This window comes from Cibotium barometz, chromosome 52 (genome assembly GCF_041138505.1).
Source record: "Cibotium barometz isolate CiBa-2024 chromosome 52, ASM4113850v1, whole genome shotgun sequence".
In the NCBI taxonomy this organism is placed as follows: Eukaryota; Viridiplantae; Streptophyta; class Polypodiopsida; order Cyatheales; family Cibotiaceae; genus Cibotium; species Cibotium barometz.
In genome coordinates this window covers 42516700-42541130 of record NC_141097.1, presented here as the reverse complement: position 1 = coordinate 42541130, position 24431 = coordinate 42516700, and the positions used below count along the sequence as shown (strand labels likewise).

The 24431-nt window shown below is 48.0% G+C and overlaps 1 protein-coding gene and 1 non-coding gene across 17 annotated transcripts in view; both read left to right on the top strand.

Annotated features, from left to right (window-relative positions):
* The window catches only part of LOC147609142 (callose synthase 5-like), a 168025-nt gene that overhangs the window by 88760 nt on the left and 54834 nt on the right, over window positions 1-24431 (top strand). For all 16 annotated transcript variants that reach the window (XR_015264387.1, XM_086788652.1, XM_086788648.1 and 13 more), the window contains 3 exons: window positions 15954-16063; window positions 16170-16310; window positions 16450-16518. Coding sequence is in view for 15 of the 16 variants with exons in the window: in XM_086788652.1 (XP_086644778.1) it covers window positions 15954-16063; window positions 16170-16310; window positions 16450-16518 (320 nt within the window). In the remaining variant the exon portion in view is untranslated. The remainder of the gene's footprint in view (window positions 1-15953; window positions 16064-16169; window positions 16311-16449; window positions 16519-24431) is intronic.
* On the top strand, window positions 16447-16527 carry LOC147609143 (small nucleolar RNA J33). The gene has a single exon (XR_015264416.1). It is a non-coding gene; the product is annotated as a small nucleolar RNA J33 (small nucleolar RNA).

The following is a 24431-nucleotide window of genomic DNA, read 5'->3' as shown; positions in this document are numbered from 1 at the left end:
CAACTTTAAAACCACAAATTTGAAATGGACAACTTTAAAACAACTTGAATTTAAATGAGCAGAAATGGAAAGATGGACACCAGCACTGGGGCCGGAACGGGCCGACCCCCCCCTCAATATATGATATATTTATTGGGAGTATTTAATGAATACAATGCTCCATGGGTTCTGAGAACCAGATAATGTCCATGTACATATGAAAACAGTACCAAACAAGTAGGCTCGGATTTCGATGAAGAAAACTCGAAGCAGAATGACCACTAGCATGGTCCAAATCTCTGCGGTCCTGTGCTTTCACTGGACTCCGCGGAGAGCGCCTCACTGGTGTTCCGAGACCACGCACAAACAGGCGCTCTCGTACTAACGCCTGGCTCTCCCGATCTCAGCACCTTTGGACCGAGGTTCGCCAATACAGCTTGGACAACCCGGCACCGAACGGGTGTTGACGTAGAGGGATGAATCCCTTATCAGATTTAAACATATAATACTTTACTCAAATCTGAAAATCACTTACTTGTAGATGGTTGATAGAAAACCCATACTCGAAGTATGAAGAAGATGAAACCACCATTGTTGAAGTAATAGTTGCCTCGTGTAGAATCACCAAGACAAGTTCCACCACAAAGGGCACAGCCGCCTGCTGTGAGAGAAAGAGCACAACTTACTGGTGGTGGACAATGTCCTGGAAGCAAGATGCCAATGGTTGGTGATGCACACGCAGCCAGCAGGAGTTGGACACACGCAGCCAGTTGCTTTGGTGGGCTGCGTAGAAGGAAGGGAATGCAGTCGCCTGAGGGTGGAGGGCTACTGGCTGGAGAACAGGCGCACAGCCGGTTATTTTAGAGGTGGGCAGCCCTGTTGAATGCCCAGCGCAGCCACCAACACCTGAAGTAGAAGCGCCTGGCTGCAGTGTGGTTGGGGCTGAAACATGGCCTTCCGCCTGCAGCCTGTGATGATGCAGCCACCTGTATGAGGGTATGCGCAGCAGTAAGGGGAAGATGGCAGCAGCCGCCTGTGGAGATGAAAGAGAGGGCAGTTTGCTGGTGTAAACACGCAGCCTGCAAGACCAGGGGATTCGCCTGTAGAGGGAGCAGCGTATGCTGTATGGAGATGGCCGCCTGCAGCAAAGCTTATGTATGAAGCGCACCTCAAGTCAACACTAGCCGCCTGTAGAAGTGGAGGCGCAGCCAACAGCAAACGATGCAAAAACCGTAGGGTGATGAACCAACGCAAAAGAAAATAGAAGCGATGGATTCTACACGCTTGAAGAGAGCTCTTCTTTTTAATAAAAATTTACGTGGAGATAACCTTAGTGTTGTCCACGCTTGCATGTGGGGGATTAGTGGGGGTAGGTGACCATGCCCACCCCCACACTCACTTAAAAGTGAGGCTCCCCACCTTGGCCCCAAAGTGGGTGCCCAAAGGGGGTGCCCACTTTTAAATAAGTGTGAACCCCTAACCTTATAAATCAAAGGGTTAGAATTTAAAACATTAAAACAACATGTACCATATACTTACCACCTGTTCACATGCACTGAAACTCGTCAGAATACAGGGCAGACTTCACGACTCACTGGCAGGCGTTCCTGCTCAGTAAGTAACACGTCAAGCAGGCAAACACACAAATACATGTCATGCGAAAACAGTTTCAAACATGCAAAATATGTGTGCATGTGCAAATAGTAACATGGACATATCTCCCGTTCATGGAACATGTACAAAATATCTGTCGGCACAAAACTGGCACGACATAAAAACATAAAATCCTGGTCTTCCTATGGAGTGACAGTCCCATAGGTAAGACACAGTTCCAGGCACGAGTTTCCCTAGGTGTGACAGTCCCATAGGTAAAACACGGCACGAATACTGGCTCTTCCATGGCGTGACAGTCCCATGGATCGAACACAGTCCAGGTCATACACGGGTGGCACCAGTCTGGCTCCCGTCCATACGACACCATCCTGCTAACACACGGGTGGCACCAGTCTGGCTCCCGTCCATGTCAGCAAAATACTGGCCTCTTCACACGAGACACCGGCCTGGCCTCAAGTGAACGAGACGCAAAAACTAGGAATGGACCAAATGGTCGGCCAATTGGTGACAGTTCCGCTAGTGCCGCATCACACCGAGATTGATATGCAGATTGTTTCATGGAACATTCAGGGTTTAGGGGGCCTCAATGCTTTCATAGACAAGGCGTCCTACGACCCGTAGACATTCTTTTCCTCTAGGAGCATCATCTCTCAGAGGGGCGCACCTGTAGATGCGGGAAGATTCTTCCAGGCAGGAGTCACACTTTCTGGTCCCCATCCTTCGGCCCCTCGGGGACGCTGGGAGGGTTGTCTATATATCTGTCAGTAAGCAGTCGCTACCTGCACTGACTGGCTTAAGAGTCATTGTCCTGGGGCATGCACAGTGGATTACCATTACTATTGGAGAGGATAGCGTTGGCTTCCTCAACGTTTACGCTCGGAACGTTGCTGCAGGTAGAGCCCTCTATTGGAGCTCAGTACGGTAGCCGGATAGACTTGCAGCGGGTGGCACGGTTTCAGGAGCAAAGTACTCAGCCTCGGAGGAGATGATTCTTGTAGTTAGGGGACAGGACCCTTGGCATCTTCCAGAGTTTGGGCGTAGCCCTGGGAGCCTTTGCCCTTGAGATTGGATAGTAGGAGCACCTGCCCCAATCTCTCTAGACTTGACAGATTTTATGTTGAGTGGGCTTGCGGCCAAGGAGGTATGATTGGTATTTTGGCAAGCACTTCATTTTTTGACCACGCCCGAGTTATTTTGTCCTTAGAGGACCCTTGGAGGCATGACAGGCATGTGTGCTCGAGTATTCTGGACAGCCTCATTCAGGATCCCGAGATTTGCAATAGGATAGAGCAGATATGGGCGGGATTGGATTTTCTTTCAGGCTTTGCTGCGCGCACATTGGATGAGGGCTTAGGGGAGATCAACTGTTTCTTGTAGGAGGCAGCCCAGAGTCGATTAGAGGGTTTCTGGGAGCAGGAGAGGAGTTTGAGGAGTCGTCTTGCCTCTCTACAGCGGCTTTAGGAGAGGTCCCTGGATAGCCAGTGGATCGAGAGCCAGTTTGCCGGTGCTTGCACGGAGATTAGATCCATATGGGAGAGGAGGGTGGAGTACATGTATCATGCGAGGGCCTCTTTCTGGACTTAGCCAGGCAATAGAGTCACATGCGATTTCTTTGAGATAGCCGTCCCCCACAGGAGGAGAGACGATCTTTGTAGGTTGCGTGGCCAGGATGGAGTTGTTGTTTCAGATCCCCCCCCCCCCCCCGGTGAGAGTCATCGCCATGGACTTTTTTCGATCCCTCCTAACTGGTGCCCCAGCATCTCTACAAGTGGTGGAAGCACGCGAGAGGGTCTGACGGCATACGAGGGACGTGGTTCCCCCTTCTCTTTGGTCATTCTTATTAACACCATTTACTACTGAGGAGTTGGCGGAGGCATTGAGACGGCACATCCCAGGGGCAAATGTCCTTGGGCAGACGGGCTTCCAGTCTCCTTCTTTCTTCGCCATTGGGACCTCATGGAAGGTGGCCTTCGAGTTGCCTTCAATGAGATTATGATCACAGGTGCCATGCCAGAGAGGCTCTTAGAGGGCTTGATTCACTTGATTCCCGAGGAGGGTGGTGAAAGATTGGAGATTCGGCAGTGGAGACCCATCACTCTTCTAGGGACAACCTATAAGATCTTGGCCAAGGCCATCAGTAGGAGACTTCAACCTTTTCTCCCAGACTTGATCCATGACACTCACACCGGCTTTGTTCAGGATCGGAGCATTCTGGACAACATCTTTACCTTTTGGGAGGTGACACCTTTGGCTAGGATCCAGCAAGCAGGACCTCATTATGCTACTCCTAGATTTTGAGAAAGCTTATGATAGGGTTGATTGGAGCTTTTTGGAGGGCACTATGAGCTGGATGGGATTCCCCATGGAGTGGATTCATGGAGTCTCAGGACTTTGCTCAGCCTCACACAGCCAGGTTCTCATTCAGGGAACCTGTGGCGATAGATTCCCTCTCTCCCGCTTCATTAGACAGGGCTGTCCTTTGGCACCTTACCGGACCGGGCTTTAGGGATTGCGGCTTCCCCTCCGCACGCAGAAGGAGTTGCTGGACTGAGAGTTTGCAGTTGATATAGCAGCTTTCCTTGCAGGAGATGTGGGGAATCTACAGAGATTTGCCGAGGTGATCGAGGTTATCTGCCACGCATCAGGAGCACAGATCAACTGGCATAAGCCGTGTGGTTTTTGGGTAAGCTCAACACCCGCCCCGACTTGGTGACCAAGTTGAGGATTTTTAGTGGATCTTGAGGGGCACTCTAGTTCGATATCTCCGTTGCCAGGTTGGCATTGATATCTCTCCCGAGCAGCATCTTGCCCTGCTTCTTTTGAGTATTCGGAAGAAGGTTTTATACTGGAGCTCGGCGAGGCTCTCTGCCTAGCACGCAGGGTGGTGGTTGCGAACCAAGTACTTCTTGCCACCATGTGGTACATCACTTCGTGCTGGGCCTTTTCTCGGGCATGTATTGGCTAGGTATAGTGATTGATCCGGAATTTCTTATGGGCTGCAGGTGATGGGAGGCCAGCTAGGGCCAAGATGGCATGGAGAGTGATTATCTAGCCTCGTCGCGGAGGGGGGCTAGGCCTCATTGACCCGGCTATTCAGAGTTGCGCCCTGTTGGGCAGCTTGGTTGTTACAGGCCTCCTTCCCGGTGGTGAGCCCTGGTAGGATTTCCTGTTGGCCCGGATTTCAGCCCGCACTCCCAAACACATATGCATCATCACTTTGCATAAAACATAAAAGTTGAACAAAACATCCACAAATGCTGAAAATGGAGCTTGCACATTGGACACCGCATAGAGGCCGGAATGGGCTGCCCCCCCGCCCCCCCCCCCCCTCTCTCTCTCTCTCTCTCTCTCTCTCTCTCTCTCTCTCTCTCTCTCTCTCCCCCCCCCCCCCCCCCTGTGGAGTATTTTATTATCCAAGGAGAATAATATCATGTACAAGCTTTGAGGGCCTTACTCTCCCCACATGAGATGCCGGATTATCCATATACATATTCCATAACACAACCCAACACGAGGAAACCAAGCCGGAACACAGGCTGTAGAAATACCGAGGCAACAATATAATCCATATACCTCCGTGTGGGTACTGATTCTTCCCCAAAAACCACGGGTCTTCATGCAATAGAGCTACAATGGCTAGTATAGCAAGTACAATGGTTGGTACAACAGGTGTAGTGGCTGGTACAGCAAGTACAGTGGGGCTGGTACAGCCTGGTACAGCAAGTATAAATTTTGGTACAGCTGGTACAATGGCTGATACAGCTGGTATATTGGTTGGTACAGTAGGTACAACAAGTACAAATTCTGGTACAGGAGGTACAATGGTTGATACAGCCGGTACAATGGCTTCAGTATTTCTTCGCGATGGAAGCCTCCAAAACAGTTCCCAACAACCGGTATTCTTCATGGGCAGCCTTCAAGAGAGAGAGAAAGAGAGTAGCCATCATTAGGGCAGACTGTAACGGTGGTAGATGCTAGTGTGCAGCAAGAGAGCCTCCTCTAATGAATAGAGAGGGCTCCAATTTATAGATTTGGGCCTCCCATGAGCTAAAATGGAAAGAGAAGGCTACAATGACAAGTGGAGAGCCACACAATAGCTGAAGTGACAAGTGTGAGGCCACTTGTCTCACTTTGAATTACTTTCTAACAAGTATCAGGCCACTTGTCTCACTTTGGTCCACTTTCTTGCCACATGTCCCAATCTTTTTTTTTTTTTCCAGAAAGAGACTTCTATTAAGTATGAGAAAAACATACAACAATCACAACTATAAGCCGGAAAAGAATAGAATCACCCCAATATGTAAGGTGATTTCAACCACTGAGGAGCATCATGATGCCATGTAAGACCTTCGGTACTGGAGGAAAAGAAGATGCCATGGTCCCATTCCCACATAAATATCACACGCTTCGCCTACGCAAAACGAGAGGGCCCTTGAATGCGAGCCCAAGTAGCCATAAGAGTGTGGATGATATCACCCCACATAGAACTAATGCACTGAGACCCAAAAATCTGGACACCCTCAATAGCCTCCGTGCATCTAGCTCTCCATATCTGCCATGCTGTAATACTGGCAATAATCTCCCAATTGGTGTCAATCCTCTATCTAGGGGATGTATAATCAGAGTGAGGAACATCTTGCAATAAACCATGCTGGGCAATACCTCTACGAATGAAAAAAGCAGAATCTGTACCACTGTCCTCATAAAAAAGATGCGGACCGGACTGGGAGAGCCAAGCAACTGCCCCCCAAGTCACATGCATGGCTCGGCCACTCAATTTGCCAATAAGTTGGGCTACAGGACCCCAAATCTGCTGTGCAATGTTGCATCCCCATAGACAGTGTTGTACGGACTCAGAATCTGCCGCACATCTAGGACAGGAAGGTGCTACACCGAAAACTGATCTCCACTGATTGGTGGGGAGACCACCATGTAAGAATAACCAAAAGAAATGGGAGATTTGGCTCCTTCTGTATGAGTGCCAAAGTCTATGCCAATATCTGCGCTGTATCACTGGAGAAATATCATAGCTCTCCCAATGAGGCCTGAGAGTAGGGATCCTATGCATATGTTGAGTGAGGAGAAGCCTGGCATTCCGAACAGTGAAACTAGAAAAAGGAAGGCTTTTCAAAGGATCGAAGGCATCAATCCACTCCCACTCTCCTGGATCCCAGTGAAGATATCTGATAGGACTGCCACCATATAGCCACAAACACCAAGAGCCATGAGTCACTATCTGAGGAGAAGAGTCAATATACCAGTGCTTCCCAGAGCGACCAACAATCCTCACTGGACTAAGCCTAGTATTTGGGATGATCTCCTCCATACTACATCTCCTCAATCTCCCACCAGGCATGATAGAATAAATGAGGCAATCTGAATCCTCCTGGCTCAGGAGAGCAATGACCTGCAGAGGTATGCCTATCCTCGAAAGAACTCCCTGCCAACTCGGATGATAGTCTCCGTGAAAGGTCCTAGAAAGCCACTCATGCGGAATAGCTGCATCAATCTAATCAATCCGAATGTGAGAGCCCCTAAGATGCTGAGTGGATGCAACTCTCCGATCCTTCGGAAGACTCTTAAAGGTCTTCCAAGCAAGAACTTTGTATGCGCATCTCTCCCATCCTGACCTTTGCATATAACGAGATCCACCAAGTGGCCGACCAGCCTCATCCCTAATGAACTCGTTCCACATAATAGGTTGTCGGTCAGCCTTGTCCAAAGACCTGGGAAGCCTTTGTCGTAAAAAATATCTCATGCTTCTCCATTCTCTGACAATGGCTGCAATAAGAGGGGAAGATGGTGCCCTAATATCAGCCTCTGTGAACAAAAAACGTGTGCTGGGCATCCAGTCTCTCCCGACCCTGGGTGTACATATGGAAATTTGAGACAAGAAAAAATCTTTCCAAGGCTCAATGCGTGGTAGGAAACGTCTGACCACAAGTTTGCAAAGCAACACCCTGCACTGAATATCCGGATCGATAATATTCAAGCCCCCCTCTCTTTTGGGCTGAATAACTGTGAGCCAAGGTACCCTGGCACGAGTGTCTGAGGTGCCATCCAAGCCCGACCTGATAAAAATGCGGATCAATCTCCGCAATTGGCCAATGCACGCACGAGAGAAGCACCAACAAGAGGCAATAAACCAAGCTGAAGGAAGCAAAACTTGATTAACCACCAAAGCTCTGGAGGCTAAATCTAATCTCTTGGAGCTGCAATGGAGGAGCTTCTTCCAGATACTCATAAGTACCGGAGCAAACTGCTCTGCAGGAGAAATATCAATCCCAACTTGGCATCCCAAATATCTAGCAGTGCATCCTTTGCTGATCCAAGTAAAACCAAGCTCTGCAGATCAATCAACTCTCGGTGAATCACAAACCCAAAAACCAATAGATTTGTGCCAATTAATGAGTGCCCTTGCTGCCAAACAGTACTCGTCTAGTGCTACCTGGAAGGAACATAAGCATATATGTGAAGCCTCCAAAAACAGGGCTTTGTCATTAGCTAACTTAGAGTCAACCAACTGCTCATGACTACGAAGAGGCAACCTCAATCCTAAAATACCAGCAGTGGAGCGGAGAAAGATGCTCACGGCCTCTGCAACTATGATATATAATAAAGGGGCAAATGGGCAGCCCTGTCGTACTGAGCGAGAAATCTGAAACCACTCTCCTCTATCACCGCAAGCAAGAACTCTACTATGGGCATCACGATACATGCATGAAACTCGCTTGATCCAGCTCTGAGAGAAGCCCATATGACTAAGAGTACCCTCAAGGAAGTCCCAATCCACTCTATCATAGGCCTTCTCAAAATCCAAGAGCAGAATGGCTAAGGACTGATTGCTCGCTTTAGCCCATTCGACAGGCTCCCAAAACGAGAAAATGTTATCAAAGATGCTCCTGCCGTGTAAGAATCTATTTTGGGTATCATGAATAACATCCTGCAAAATTGGTTGCAACCTGATGCTCATTGCCTTAGCAAGAATATTATAGGCAGTCCCAAGTAAGGTGATAGGTCTCCACTGGCCAATCAATGTCTTATCCTCGCTCTTAGGAATAAGATAAATAAGCCCCTCAGTGAGAGAAGAAGGCATAGAACCTGTGTCCCACGTCTCCTGCAAAGCCGATGTGATCTCAGCCCCAATCTCATCCCAAAAAGTAATGAAAAAAACAGGGGAGAGGCCATCCTCCCCTGGACACTTACCATGAGGTAAGGCATGAAGAGCATGACTGAACTCCTGCATAGAAAAAGGGGCATCCAGAGTGGCACACATCTCCTCAGTGATCAAATGTGGCAATGCATTCCAAACCTTCCTCTGTGCCTTGTGTCTCAAATCAGAATGCTGCTCAGCACTAAGAAGCTGGCAATATAAATCGGTAGCAATCTGTCTAACCATAAGAGGATTTCAGTGAAGAGTGCCATGTGAATCCTGCAACTGTCTGACACTATCTCTGGCATGAGATGGGCCGTGAGAAGCAAAGAAATGTTTTGTTATATCTGCCACCCATCTGTGTCCAAAAGGATTCCTGGGCATGGAATCGGTACTCCGCGCGCTGCTCAAGAGAGTGATGAAGTTCTGCTCTAACAGTAGATAAAGAATCTGCAACCCATTGAGCATGAGGATGTTTCTCGTGCTCTTTCTGCAAGGCAGCCAATCTACGTCTAATAGTCCTTTTTAAGTCCAAGGCCTCTTGCCTCTTCGACAGGGCACCTGTGTGATAAAAGTCACTAATATCATAGAGAGCAGAGGCCAGGCTTTGAGAGGCTTGAAGAAGTCATGAGATCTCCAAATATCAAGCATATGATGCGATAGCTCTGCATCGAAAACAAATGATCAGGGATGCGTACATGGGGTGCTGATCCATGGCAATTCGGATCTCTAATACATAAAACCACTGGGCAATGATCCGATTTGGAGGTGCCTGTAGCAATCAAAGTATGTCCACCTCTGGCAAGCACCTAATCATTCACATACAATCTGTCTAACCGTCCATAGATACATCCTACATCTCTTCTCCTATTAGACCATGAATAAAGAAGAGTGGATGGACTCCTCAAAATGTCATCCTCATGCCAACAATCTCTACCATGAATGGAGAGTATAAACCTCTCCCAAGATGCTCTTTCAAGAGGATGCACCAAGCCCTCATGTCGACCTCTTTTATCTGTTGGCATCTCAACCATGTTAAAATCCCCACCAATAATCCAATGGTCGGCAAGAGGCATCAATGTAGTGAGAGATTTCCAAAAGGCAATCCTCTCACCTCTATGGTTAGGAGCATAGAGGTTGAGAATACCAATGCGTGTAGTACCTTGCATAAGAAGGATCCACTGCGCTCTCGCAGGCAAAATGACACCATGTCCAATGATGCAAGGCAAGATCAAAGCTGAAACAGAGATACAAACACCACCCTTGGTACCAACAGCCGGTGACCAAAAGGTGTGTCCAGAGAAGCTTGCTTGATCTCCTGCATTGACTAGCATCCAGTTTATGCTCTTGCAAGAGCAATATACCCATAGGTCCACCTGGGACTGCACAATGAAGCTGGGTTTTTACAATTTGTTTCCGTCGACGCGGAAAAAAACCCCCAAGACCCTGAATGTTCCAAGAGACAATCCTCATAAAGACTCAGTAGGAACGACCAGATCTCGTGGTCGACGAAGGACCCCCTTTAGAGGCGGAAGTACGTCTCGCATAGGGAAGGGAGGGAAAATCTGACGATGTAAACCTTACCTCTCTCTCCCACTCCAGGGAAAAGCCAGGGCTAGTCCTTAGAACTGGAGAGGTACCGTGACAATGCGAATGTGCAACATCATCCTCAAGGGTGCAATCATCCTGTAAACTGTAATGCAGCATCCTCCTGTGAGGGATCCAGATCATGTGCCTGCAAGGGCTCATCCTCCAAAAAAGGATCAACATCCTGGGAGGCAAGAGCTGCATAGGGGTTAGGGTGCTCCACAGGGGGTGTGGGTGAAGGGGCAGGTATGGGGGTTTGAGGGTGCTTGCCATCCATAACCACAACCCAACGTTGTGTGGTTTGCTGTGGCAAAGGAGCAGCTGGAGTCTCCGCATCTGATGGGCAGGATCACGCCGCTCCTAGCATGGCCCCTCGATTTGGGACAATCTCTAGCAATGTGACCCTGTCAACGACAAATCCGACACTGGTCAGGTCTACCTGCAATCTCCATCCTCTGGCGGAAATGAGATCCGTCAGGTCTCTGAAGCATAACATGATGATCAGTAATCGATGGATCAGGAACAAGCATAAGGACGCGCGGTACACCATCAAGAGTGGCGGTAACGGCCGCGGAAGCTGAGGCGGGAGAGCTCGGGAGGATTGGTACCTCTAGAACCTGGCCAGAGGATGTCCCTATGGAAGCTAAAAGCTTCCAATAGGACCGAGGAAGAGTAGGGAACTGTAGTGAGACCGGGGTAAGGTGCTGATCCTCCACCACTGGATCAAAGCCCACCTGGTACTGAAAGAAGAAAATCTTCCTAGGACCAAGAGGAAAGGGGTTGCTAGCCAAAGCCTGAAAAGTAGCTTTTGAAGAATGAAAGTCCACCTGGAAGAAGCCTCGACCAAGTAAACGAGTATCCTGAAAGTGCACAATCAGCTCCGAAGGGAGAGCTGCTAGAAGCCATTCACGGGCCTGCGAACGAGAGGGGTGGGAACCATAAACTCTCACAACAAGGGTAGTTTGGACCTCAAGGTCAATGTCGTGCTAAAGAGAGGTGAGCTCGTCTTGTGAAAAATTGATGATTCTCCCGGCTAGTGGGGGTGATGAGAGATTGGTTGCGGGCAGAAAAAGCCGTAAGACCAATCAAGAAAAGTGGGCGGCCGACTTGAATCCGGATAAAATAGCTGCTGGGAAAACGGGAGCAGAGGAAGGGGGGCAAAGGCGGGGAGCAACTGGGTAAGCAAGGGCAAAGGGGCAGCAGAGGGGCAGGCGGGGACTGAAGAAGGTAGGGGGCGGGCAGCAAAGGGGGAGGCAGGGCAGCAAAAGGGGGGCTGGCGGGGGTAGCAAAAGGGGCAGGTGAAGGCAGGCGGGGGCAGCTGAAGGGCAGGCAGGGACTGAAAGGCTAGCGAAGGGCAGGTGGGGATTGAATAAAGGCTACAGAGGGACAGGCGGGGGGTTGCAGAAGGGCATGCGAAGGCAGCAATTGGGCAGGCGAAGGCGGTAGAGGCAGGCGGGAGCAGCAAAGGAGTAGGCGGAGGCAACAGAGGGCAGGCGGGGGCAGCAGCCCAGGTTCACATCAGCACGTCTTTTTTTTTTCTCAATTTGTATCCCCATTGTACATGTCCCTATCTAAGAGATGGGTCCTTCCATAAACTTTATCGCTAAAAATATCCCAACTGGTAGACATTCTGTCATAGGCACTTTGCCAACTCTTGGTATCTGCTCAATTCCAGATGTAATGATGCGAAAAGAAATTCCATTGGAGTCGGACCAAAAATAGCAACTCTCCTAAATTTTAGGAGTGTGGTCCTTTGTATTCCAGGATAATCCTCCATTCCCAAAGCTTGTACTTTCCAAATATTTAGACATCCTGGAGTCCACTAGACCTCTTTCATACTGGGAAATGCTCTGGCTGGTGATAGCGACTTTGGAGGCCCTGCCTATTCCTCACAGATAGAGGAGGTGACCCTATTGGCATTACAGACCACATGTATGGTTGTTTGCCTCCCTTCCCTTGTATGAGAGATAGCCTTCTCCTCACAGAGCGGCCAGCCAAATGAAAAGCATCTCTTCCCCTCACGATCATTTGATTCCCGCCCTTAAATGAGGCGAGTTTGTATGTAGACCTTTGTGGCTGTTTTTTCTTTAACTAATTTAAGGATCTTTTCACCGGGGAAAAAAAAGAGAGAAAAGACTCGAGTAGATGCTATGGGCGGATGTCCGGATCCGGGGTTTGGTTACATAGGCGTATCTTCTCTTGCATTCCTGAGAACGTGAATTGAATAGGAGGGGGGAAGTACGTTACGTCCTGACGGGCCTAGGTTTAGGGTTAGGGTTAGGGATGTGGACTAATCCAGGTTGGGGTTAGGGCTTAGTTTGGGCGTTTAGACTTGGAGGGTTGAAACGTGGGCTAAGGGCGCTAGTAGGATGATGTATAGCGTAGTGCTTGTAATGGCTAAAAGATTATAAATAAAGTAGGAAACCTTACAAATAAAGCAAGGGCCAGTAATAGCCAGGTTATAGCTATATAAGTGAGTTGGGGGGAATTTATGAGTGAACAATGACACCCACAAGGGGCAGCACCTCTACTGTAAAGTACCAAAAACACTTGTTTTGTTGAGGTTTCCATGTGGTAGACATGTTATAGCTATATAAGTGAGTTGGGGGGAATTTATGAGTGAACAATGACACCCACAAGGGGCAGCACCTCTACTGTAAAGTACCAAAAACACTTGTTTTGTTGAGGTTTCCATGTGGTAGACATGAGGGCTATCAGGGGGCATGCAAGACCTCATGACCGTGTAGTTGAAAGGTGGGTGGTTCTGCCTAGTGGTATGAGACACTAGGTTGGGGCTATCGGTACCAAGTAGACTCACGACATTGAGACCTTAGGCTCGAGGGTGAGTTCGAAGGGCTCGAGGGTGAGTTCAAAGGACTTGACGGTTGGGTGGTGAGTCGCTAGCAACAATCTACCGTGGTCATGTGATGCATAGGATGTCGGGTCTATGAAGCCTTGTTAGCCAGTCAAATGATCCTTGGGCGTGATCTGTGGAGACCTTACAATGGGTATTGCCCAAATTTCTTATTTCTTTTTTTTCAGGAAAGAGATTTCTATTAAGTATGAAAAAAACATACAACAATCACGACTATAAGTCGGAATAGAATAGAATCACCCCAATATGTAAGGTGATTTAAACCACTGAGGAGCAGCATGATGCCATGAGAGACATGTGGAACTAGAGGAAAAGAAAATGCCATGGTCCCACTTTCGCAGAAATACAACACGCTTTGCCTGCACAGAACGAGAGGACCCCTGAATACGAGCCCAAGTAGCCATGAGAGGATGGATGATATCACCCCATATAGTACTAATCCACTGAGACCTAATAATAGCCTCCGTGCATCTAGCTCTCTAGATCTGCCATGCTGTAATACTGGCAACAATCTCCCAATTGGTGTCAATCCTCTGTTTGGGGGGTGTATAATCAGAGTGAGGGACATCCTGCAATAAACCATGTTGGGCAATACCTCTACGAATGAAAATAGTAGAGTTTGTACCACTGCCCTCGTAGAAAAGCTGCGGACTAGACTCAGAAAGCCAAGCAACTGCCGCCCAAGTCACATACATGGCGCGGCCACTCAATTTGCCCATAAGTTGGGCGATAAAACCCCAAATACGCTGTGTAGTGTTGCATCCCCATAAACAATGCTGTACAGTCTCATAATCTGCCGCACATCTTGGGTAGGTAGGTGCTACATCGAAAACGGATCTCGACTGATTGGTGGGGAGACCACCATGTAAAAATAACCAAAATACATGAGAGATCTGGCCCCTTTTGTATGAATGCCAAAGCCTATGCCAATATTTGCATTCTATCACTGGGTTGAGTGACGAGAAGCGTGGCATTCCGGACCGTGAAACTGAAAAAGGGAAGGCTTTTCAATGGATGGAAGGCATCAATCCACTCCCACTCTCCTGGATCCCTTTGAGGATATCTAATAGGACAACCACAAACACCAAGAGCCCTAAGTCACTATCTGAGGAGAAGGATGAATGAACCAATGCTTCCTTGAACGACCAACAATCCTCATAGGACTAAGCCTAGTATTTGGGATGATTCCCTCCATGCTCCATCTCCTCAATCTCCCTCTAGGAATGATAGAATAGATGATGCAATGACCCGCAAAGGTATGCATATCCTGCCATTTGGCACCCCACCCACACATGCATGGAGGGGTGCATGGGTTCACCCACGATCCTTATCTCCTTTATCAAAGCGGCCTTCCTCTTCTCCATGGGTATATTGCCTCCATCTCCCCTCAGCTGCAGCTCCATGCCCTGATTGTACCTCAGTTGAGTGCCACCCAAACAGCGACGCCCCTGCAGTGCCACCTTGTGCTGCCCTGGAGTACTACCCTGCACCACCTGTTCACAGACGTGTAGTGCTGCCATGAACTTCCTTGTGCGCTCCTCTGATTCCACCTATCTACAGCCTTGCTGTCACTTCTGTGCACTGGTTTTTTTAATCTATGGTGTCATCCTGTAACTGTATGGGTCTTGTGACTGTACTGTCATCATCTGGGAGATGGAGGATGTGAAGGGAGGTGTCCCGTCAAGCTGACGTTCTACTGGTGTTGCTACCCGTGGGTCTTGAAGACTCAAGTTTTGGATTATTATTACTGCTGAAGCTTCCCAAGGACTTTGTGCTCTTGTAGCCTCAAGCTTTAGGGTGTTAGTACTGCTGAAGCTTCCAAACTACCCGACTAAAGGACTTTCTGGATGTGGTCTTCCGGTTTGAAATTGACCCAATGAAGTCCTCGGAAGACCAGGAAAGTGAGAGGACCCTTTGCCAGAAGGTATGTGGGAGGTACCACCGTTTGTGGGAGCTAGTTTTTGGAGCAAGGCTCTTGAGTCTATCTCAGTAACTTAAGCCCGGGTATACTCTTGAGGTTGGCTAATGTATTTTGTTTTCATTCAATTATTGTACACAGAAATCTGGTGACCCTCATGCTTGTACTTGATTGACTCCTTGAATCACAAAGATATCTCAAAGCGCCGGGGGGGGGGGGGGGGGGGGGTGTTGTTGTTGGTTTAGTGTGGTGTTAGTATATCTCTTACTCCGTTGCCATGCTGTTATTCATGTTTATCTTGAATGGTATCAATTGCTTCATGTTTAATTGTGGTAATCCTGAAAACTCCCTCCCTCGGAGATACACCGAGCGCGATCTCTAAAGGACAAGCCGAATACACACACAACACATTTTTTCTTTGAATCTAAAGAAGTTATCAGGAGGAAAAAGCTTCATTAGAGTGCTTTGCTGGGGTTTTCTTGGTGCTGAAGCAAAAGCCGAATACACACATAACACATTTTTTCTTTGAATCTAAAGAAGTTATCAGGAGGAAAAAGCTTCATTAGAGTGCTTTGCTGGGGATAACTTTTTTTTTTTGTAAGTAAAGAAATTATGCTTTAAGCCTCTATGATGCAGTTTCTGTTCAAGGGCAATGCTTTCAAAAACTAAAGGGTTTTGTAAGGAGTAAAGACTTTCGATGTCAAGATTGGAATCCTGTATTGAGATTTTTGAATTTACTGCTAGACACAGTATTCTGTTGCATTATTCAGTAATGTCCTGAGACATGTTCCTAAGTAGCTGTCCTTTGTTGTTTTGACATGTCGAAGTGTACTCACTCCCTACTATAGCGAAAACACCGTTTATTCCAAGGAGGACATTTATATGGAAAATGAGGATGGCGTGTCCATCTTGTTTTACCTGCAGAAAATTTACCCAGGTTATTTTGATATCATCGATGGTCTCCTTCCTCATTGCAGAGATTTTATGGTTTACCAGGGCTTCGATTTTACGTTCTAACTCAAAGACTGGTCCTCTATGGATAGATGAGTGGGACAATTTTTTGGAGCGTTTGGAATGCAAAAAAGAAGGTGACGTCTGGAAAGACGATGAATTATTGACTGGTGCAAATGAACTTGAGTTAAGGCATTGGGCATCGACACGTGGGCAAACATTGTTCCGAACAGGTTACTAGTTCTTTTCTTGTGATCTTTGATAGTCACTGATATTTTTCTTGGGAGCTGAAACAAGTTCCAGTCTTTACATGGCCTGACTTCTTTTGTCCACACTTTTGTTGCCTATGTAATTGTTTGTTACTTTTTGCAGTAAAGGGAATGATGTATTACTGGCGGGCATTAAAGCTACAAGCATTCCTTGATATTGCCTCAGAGCAAGGTAATGAGGAGAGCACCAAAACATTTTTCTTTTGTTCTTGTTTAACCTAGATTAGATTGGAAAAGGACATATCATTCTTACCAGGAGGGCAGCCATGAGAGGCAACTCGCCACTCCTGGCGAAACGCTGGCCAAGAAGGATCCTTCAGCTATGTCGCCTGGGATGCGTGCTTGTGTCGTCTCTTACTACCCCTAGCCCTAGGGCAATCCCTAGCAAAGTGCCCTTGCTGGTGACAGACCCGACTTTGCTCAGGCCTACGTGCAATCGCCATACGTTGCTTCAACTGATCGTTATGTCCCGGAAGCAACACGAAGTCCTCAATAAGCTCAATGTCATGAGCCCTGAGGACGTCTGCCAAGATTGTTGAGGTGGATTTCTGAAGACAAGAAGAAAGGGAAGGGCTGGAGGATGGCCGCCTCAGTAAAAGACAAAGGGTGTACGGCCGCGGATACAGTCCGACCAGACAAATACATTTTGTATCTGTAGGCAATGATCAGGAGGACCCCAACCACCAAGGCTGGGACAAAACACTGGAAAAGGTACAAAGCGTGGGCTCTGTCCCTCGGCAGGCGTGCTAGGTGTTGGCGCGTAAGGTCTCAGCATCGACAGTCTGCTAGCTCAGTTCTAACGGCCGCCAGCAAAGCGGTGATGGCTCATCATGATCAGAGGCTCCTGCCTGAATAAAAGTTCTTTGTAACTGTCTTGGGGGCCAATGGATAGCACCTGGTGGAGTCCATGTATGTAGGAACAACAGAGTGTGTACTGGGGGAACAGGAGGAGTATTGGGGGAACAGGAGGAGTGTGTGTAAGTCGGAGGCTGGATACTATAGTCTTGCATTGTATTGAACAGGCAGGCTTAGTTGGTTTTGTATGAATGTAACCAGAGGTCTGGCATGGCTATGATCTAGAAAGTGAGTACTTTACTGTGTTGTTCCTTGTATTAAGCCTCTTGAGCATTTTCTATAATATTCATGCTTATGGACTCTCTCTGTGTGTGCTTAAGAGCTGTAGCATGATAATATGTGTTTCACACTTCCATCTCTCATCTCGTCAGTACATTCCGGATGCTGTCTGGACTCTAGTGCAGACATCAGGAAGCTGACTGAGACAGGACATGCGGGCTGGTGCCATGCCAGCCACCACCTTATTGCATTGGGCACAGTCAGATAACACGACTGGAGGACGCCGTCTGGGTGGTCCAGAATCACTCAAGTGTCAGGTTTGACCAGACGATGACATGGATGGATCCAACCATCAATTGTGGAAAGTAAAGATCTAGAGTCAGCTAGTGCCTGCAAGCTTTGGAAAATTGTTGAAGGCAAGGAGTTGAAACCAGGAGGGCCACAGAAGATTCTCACATCCAGGTTGGGAAGGAGACATATCATTGAAGATGACGAAGGTGCTATTGGTGAAGAAGAAGTAGTTGACACACAGTTAATTACAGATTGGGAGGAGGGTGATGCTCAAGTCTTTGCCTTGATTATCATGACCACGTCAGATTCCATGAGGCATGGAGGATTTTGCAAGGACAGTTTGAGATGAAGAGCCTCACCGGAGTGATCAATTTGGAAAGTCAGCTATATGGTTTGTCTCTTAATGAAGGTGACTCTGTCATTTCTTACATTACTCAGGTAAAGGACTTACGGGACAAGTTGGTGGCCATTGACTCCAAAGTTGGCAGTACACAGTTGGCACATTCGCTTTTGAGCAGTTGTCTTCTTCTTATCGTAGTTTTGTCACTTCTTTGATAGTTGGGCATAGGGATAAGCCTCTTGATTTTGAGGAGGTCTCAACACTATTATTTGAAGAAGAGATGAGAAACAAAAGGTTTGAGCAGGCATGTAAAGGTGAGGAGCAGGCTTTTGCTGCACCATTTGGCACAAAGAAGGGTAAGTCAAAGTCAAAGGTGACAAACTGGAACTGGAAGGTAAACAGAAACCCTTATAGGGTGTGAATATAGTGAGGGGGGGGGGGTACGCTATGGAGGTGAGTGGAGTACAGTGAGGGGATACAATATCATGTGGGACAGGGGGGGGTACACTATGGAGGTGCCTCCATCTCAAATGTGCATCTGAGTCTGGCTCTCTGTGTGCCTAAGCAGGTTATCTCTATATCTCCGTAGCTCAAGCAAGAACAATCCCAAACACCTCTGGTCCTGGTACCCCTGACTTTGGAAAGTGGTCCAAAACCCTCTCTGAATAAACAGTGGAAACGACCACGTATCTCATAGTATGCAGTACAATGGCATATATAATGCAGCTCTGTCTCTGGCTCCCCACGGCATACTCGACATATCTTGGCCTTAGCTGGTATACCTCTATATCGGCCAATCTCAATCTCAAGCTGGTGTGAGGATGTGCGAATCTGACCAATAGCACATCGTACTGCATGAGACAAGTGTACATCCATGTAATTGGGTCTGATCACAAAACCATCTGCTGCGAGCTGAAGAAAATGCTCTTTGTAGAAAGCCATCTTCGTGCCTCAGTCGGCTGTATCCATGTCCTCCTAATGTCCAGCTGAACTAAATCCTGACGGATGAGTCTGGTAATCTCTGTCCGTGTGAGAGTGAGAGAGGGTGCCTCCAGAGAATACTGGAAGGGAGGCAATCTGTCCATGCTAAAACCATGTGCCTGGAACCAAGATGTCATCTGTCCATACCAACAAGCCGTGTCTCCCTTTAAAGCTAACTGTCGGGAGGACTCAAGGGCGAGGCGTGCATATCTGTCTCGGGGGAGATCCCACAAGCCATGTATGTAGGAGATTGATCTCGTAAGAGCCTCAATCACCAGAGGGGCAGCCGCCAGCTCTGCTCGAATAATCTCATGAGGTACCAAGGCCTTGGCTCTAATAATCGTAGCAATCATAGATACCAAAGGCCTCTCCATACCTATCCACCCACCTGCGTTGTGATGGCCCACTGAAGGTCCCCATGTCTGCACTCCATAAACCATAGCTGATGTCACTAGAGTGTCAAAAAGCCAAAGTTTCGTTCGAGGTTCCTGAAACTGAACCTGCGAACACATCCTCTCCAAACCACCCAGGGCTGCATGTGCTCTAGTCAATCTAGTCTCTGCTGCTCTCCTCATCGAAAACACTGGCCACTGAATACTACCCCAAGATATGTACATGCATCTATATACTCCACAATCTCTTGCCCATATGTAAATGTGGGAGCTGATCGCCTAACCCACTGTGGCGTGGTGTTAAACACCATAACCTTGGTTTTGCCAAGGTTGACAGACAATCCACTATCATGTGCAAACTCATGTAAAGCATCCAGATACGCTGCATACCCTCAGGGGAGTCAGAGATCAACACAATATCATGAGCATATAGCAATAGTGGGATCCATGTACCTGCTAGCTGGGCTCCTCTGTCCCCCAATCTCTCAATGTAGTCAGAAGCCTCATCCACATACATACCAAACAATGAAGGAGATAACGGGCAACCTTGCTTCACTCCTATAGTGGAGTGAACCAAAGTAGAGACCCCCTCTGGGGTGCGTACCTGTCCTGCAACTGATCTATATAAAGCCATAATCCCCCATATGAGCTCTGTGGGTACCCCCATCTCCTGTAATCGCCTCATCAATCTGGCTCTGGGCACTGTATCAAATGCTTTGCAGAAGTCCACAAAGCTACAATAAATCCGTCGCCCATGCGACCTGCCCTCCTCAATAATGGCCCGTAGAGTCAAGATGTGGTTAAGAGTAGAGAAACCTCTCCTGAACTTTGCCTGTCCCTCTGCTCGAATGCCCTCTCTCTCTGCCCATCTACTCAACTGCTGCTCAAGAATGGATGCATACAATCGTGCTAGTGTGTGACCAATCATAATAGTGCGATAATTCCCTGGCTCCATAGGGTCCCCTGACTTGAAGATAGGCACGATGGTGGACATACTCCAAGTCTCGGGTCAGCCTTCACACATAGCACAATTGAACATCACTGCTAGAAGCTCTGCCAGCATGTCTCGCGACCAATCCATCATGATCATATGCTCTCCCAGTCTTGATCCTATCAATGGCCTTCCTTACCATCTCTACGGTAGAGAAAGTACATGTCTGTGGGCATGGTGCTGGCAGGTCAGGAAAAGGTGTCTGTCCAGGAACTGTATATAGAGACGCTGCATAACTACCCCAGACCTGTGTAGAAGTGATGGCCAAAGCAGGGGAGGACTCATGAAACAAACGCCAAGCCTCCCTCGAATCCTGGCTCAAGAACAACTGGTATAATTCCTGCTCTAGGTGAGCAAGGAAGGCCCGCTTCTTCCTTCTCACAAGGCGCCGGAAGGCAATACGTGACTGTCGGTGAGTAGTGACTCCCAAAGCAACCTCCCGCTGCAGTCGGGCTCTTGTCTCTCTGAACTTCTCATCATACCAGCTGTTCTGGGGCATACACCCAGAACGCTGTCTCTGTCCAGGCTGAGTATGTGGATATGCCTCTCTCGCTGCATCCTGTAAAGCCTCTGTCAGTATATGGGTCAGCTCCTCCAAAGTTCTCCCTGGCTCCTCTGTGTACAGACGTCTATAAATCCCATCTCTGTAGACAGCATCAGTCTCTGAAGTAAAAGTATATCGAGTGTGATCTGCCCCTCGTGTCCTCTGAGATGTGGTAAAGTGAAAAGAGATGGTCAATGTCAACAATGCATGATCCACTACTACCCCAATGGGCCGAGATCCAACTGTAAAGTCCTCAATGCATGAAACAAAGCTCGGCATAGCCATAACATAATCCACTGTGCTAGCACCATGTCTATGTGGAAAGCAAGTAAAACCAGCTGCTGACAGAAACCTCTGTAAGCCATTAAGTATGGCCAACCCATGTGCAGTCCCCATATCTACTAAATATCTCCCATACTCTGTGCACTCCACATCCTGTGAGCGTCTGTCTAATCTCATATCCAGAGTGTCCAGCTCTCTCAGCATCTCCTCTGAGGTATCATAAAAGGCTGTCTGGCGGTTGCCCGTCCGGGCATTAAAGTCCCCTAACAGGATGAAGTCTCCATCCCTAGAGAACTCCCATATGTCATCATCTAGCACAGAGAAAGGAGACTGCCCTCTAGGTGCTGCATATGTCGATGTACTAGGAGCAAAATAGCATATGGCAATATACAGGAATCTGCTTGTGTCGGCCCTCAATCTCACCCACATATATCTGGCCTGATCATCTCTCCGAACGATGTGTAGAAGCGGTTGCAGCTCCTCCCTGAAAAAGATTTGCCACCCCCCCCTGATCCTCACGACTGTGTACCGATCTCGTCCTTATTCTGTGAGCTGTCTCCCATATGTATCCTGTCACTTGTGGCATCATCTGACCAGGGGCCTGGTGAGTCTTCGAGTAGAAGACTATATCTGTATCTCTAAAGCTGTCCTCAAAGGCACCTACATCAAGTCTGAGGGGTCCATTGCAGTTCCAGGCTGCCAGCTTTAATTTGGTCCCATAGGTCTCGCACCGTCATGTAGAGCGTCGCTCCACGATGACCACCCTCCCTTCTCTGTAAAATGCTATCTTTCCCTTTTCTCTTGCCGCCCTAATCTCTGGCATGACTTCCTTCATATGTGCAAGCTGTGAAAGAGTAAGATCGTCAGCAAGAAAAATGCCTGTATTCTTTAAAGTGGGTCACCTCTTCAAGAACTCCTTCTTTCGCCTCAAGAGAGGGGAAGCGAAGTATGAGAGCTCTTTCCTTTGATGTTTCCCCGTTGCCTCCGCTTTTTTTGCCCACTCTCCAGGCTTTTGCGTGTGCCGGACTCTCAATCCCTATCAACACCATAAGCTCTTTCACCTCCTCTTCAACTTTATCCCTGTCTTTAAAGCCGGTAATCCTCACATGCGACGCACGTGCACGTCTTCGTTGTTCCTCTTCCAAAGTCATGTTAATGATTGTAGGTGTAGGGGTTGGTTTACGGTGCATCTCCGCTTGTAAGCTTCCTTGAGGGGACATCGGAGTGCATACATAAGTGGTATTATTTATGGACGTGTGAACAGCCTCTTAATTAAGTGTAAGGTTAGTGTGAATACACTTTAGTGCATGCACTTTGAGGCTAGGTGCAATGCCTATATAAAAGACTCTTGTGTATCATTATTCAGAAGTACAATCAACCTAACACAAGTTCCTGGGATCTCTCTGTCTCTCTCTTGTGCAAGAGTGTGTGTGTTCATGTAATCAAGTATTTCTTTCTCCTCTTCTCTCCCATTGACTGTGCATTTTCTAACAACAACATGGTGTTCATGTGCAAAGTGCTCCGCTCGTAGATCCTCATGGTCTCTTGCCCTCCTATCAGGCAGCTTCGTTAGGGCCTTGGTGACATTCATAGTGTTGAAAAGAAGGGATGTTGTGGGCTTGGATGTGTGCCATTTGTGGTAGAGGGTAATCTGGCACATCAGTTAGCTGCTTTGCATATGACTCCCATATGGCAAAGTGGGGATTTTCTTCTTCTCTGTGATGGGAGGTGGGGATTTTCTTCTCATCCAAAATGTGCCAAGTCGGCAAAGGAAGGTCTCAAGCTCCCCGTACCTGAGCACTGGGAACCGTGTACCTTCACTACCCGCCCCTCTCTTCTCCCGCTGCCCTCCCTCCCGATTAACAGCCCCCACCTGTGCTGCCCCCGTTTCCACCCAGACTCAGGTGCCCCCGCCTTCCTGTTGCCTCCGCTTCCCCCCCCCCTTCTCCCCCCTTGCTTAGCTGCCTCGCTCCTGCTGCCCTCACCCCGTCCCTGCCCCTGCTGCCCTCGCCTCCTCTCTGCCTCTGTTGCCATCGATGCCATTTCCTTCCCTTCTAGCAGACGATGGTCTCTCTCCATCCTTCTTTTTGTGGTTTTGGGATTACATTGGTGATGATGTTATTACTGCTCAACTGCAAACCACCTTGTACAGACAATGCTTCCTCCATACAAGCAACCCATTCTCCATCATCTCTACAAGAGATGTGGTTTATTGGTTTGATGCCCCCTTTTATCATGGAGGGTCTTATCCACCTTTTCTTGAAAGGTGGGGATGAGACCAATATTTGACAGTGGAGGCCCATAACTCTTCTTGGGTCTGTGCACAAAATCTTAGCAAAGGCAGTGAGTATGAGGCTTCAACCTGTTCTTTAGAGAGTTATTCATGATACACAGAATGGCTTCCTCCAAGGAAGGAGTTTGATAACATCTTTGGGAGGTTGCGGAGTGTGCTAAAGCTAGCCAACAACCCCTTGCCATTCTTTTGCCAGGCTTTGAAAAAGCTTATGACAGAGTGGATTAGGATTTCTTGGAAGGCACCATGGCACGGATGGGTTTCTCCAATAAGTGGATTAGAGAGGTCTCTTGCATGTATAGGGAGGCCCACAATATAGTTTTAGCCTGTAGGGGCTTTAGATCTCCCGTTCCGTGAGGCAGGGATGCCCCTTAGCTCCCCACCAGTTTCCGTTAATAGTAGTGGAGGCTATGAGCACGTTTCTCATAGTTACCAAAGGAGTTCTAGGCCTTAGGTTGGCTCTTCACACAGAGGAGTTGTTATTGGACTCTAAGTTAGCAGATGATATTGTTATGTTTTTGGAGGCTTCGCAAGCACGCCTCTCTGCTTTCGGCTCTGCTTTGGAGATGTTTTGTTTGGCACCATCTCCATTAATTGGAACAAATCAACGGGATTCTGGATTAGTGACTCTCTGGAGATAGATTGGGGTTTGGAATCTGGATGTGGGTTTACTTGGATTGAGAGAGGATGCACTACCAAATACCTTGGTTGTCAGGTTAGCATTGTCATCTCACCTGCACAACATTTTTCTCCTTTGCTCATGAGTTAGGAGATGCTATTGCTATGTTTTTGGAGGCTTTGCAGGTATGCTTCTGTGCTTTCCGCACTGCTTTGGAGATGTTTTGTTTAGCGGCGCCTCCATTAATTGGCACAAGTCAGCGGGATGCTGGATTAGTG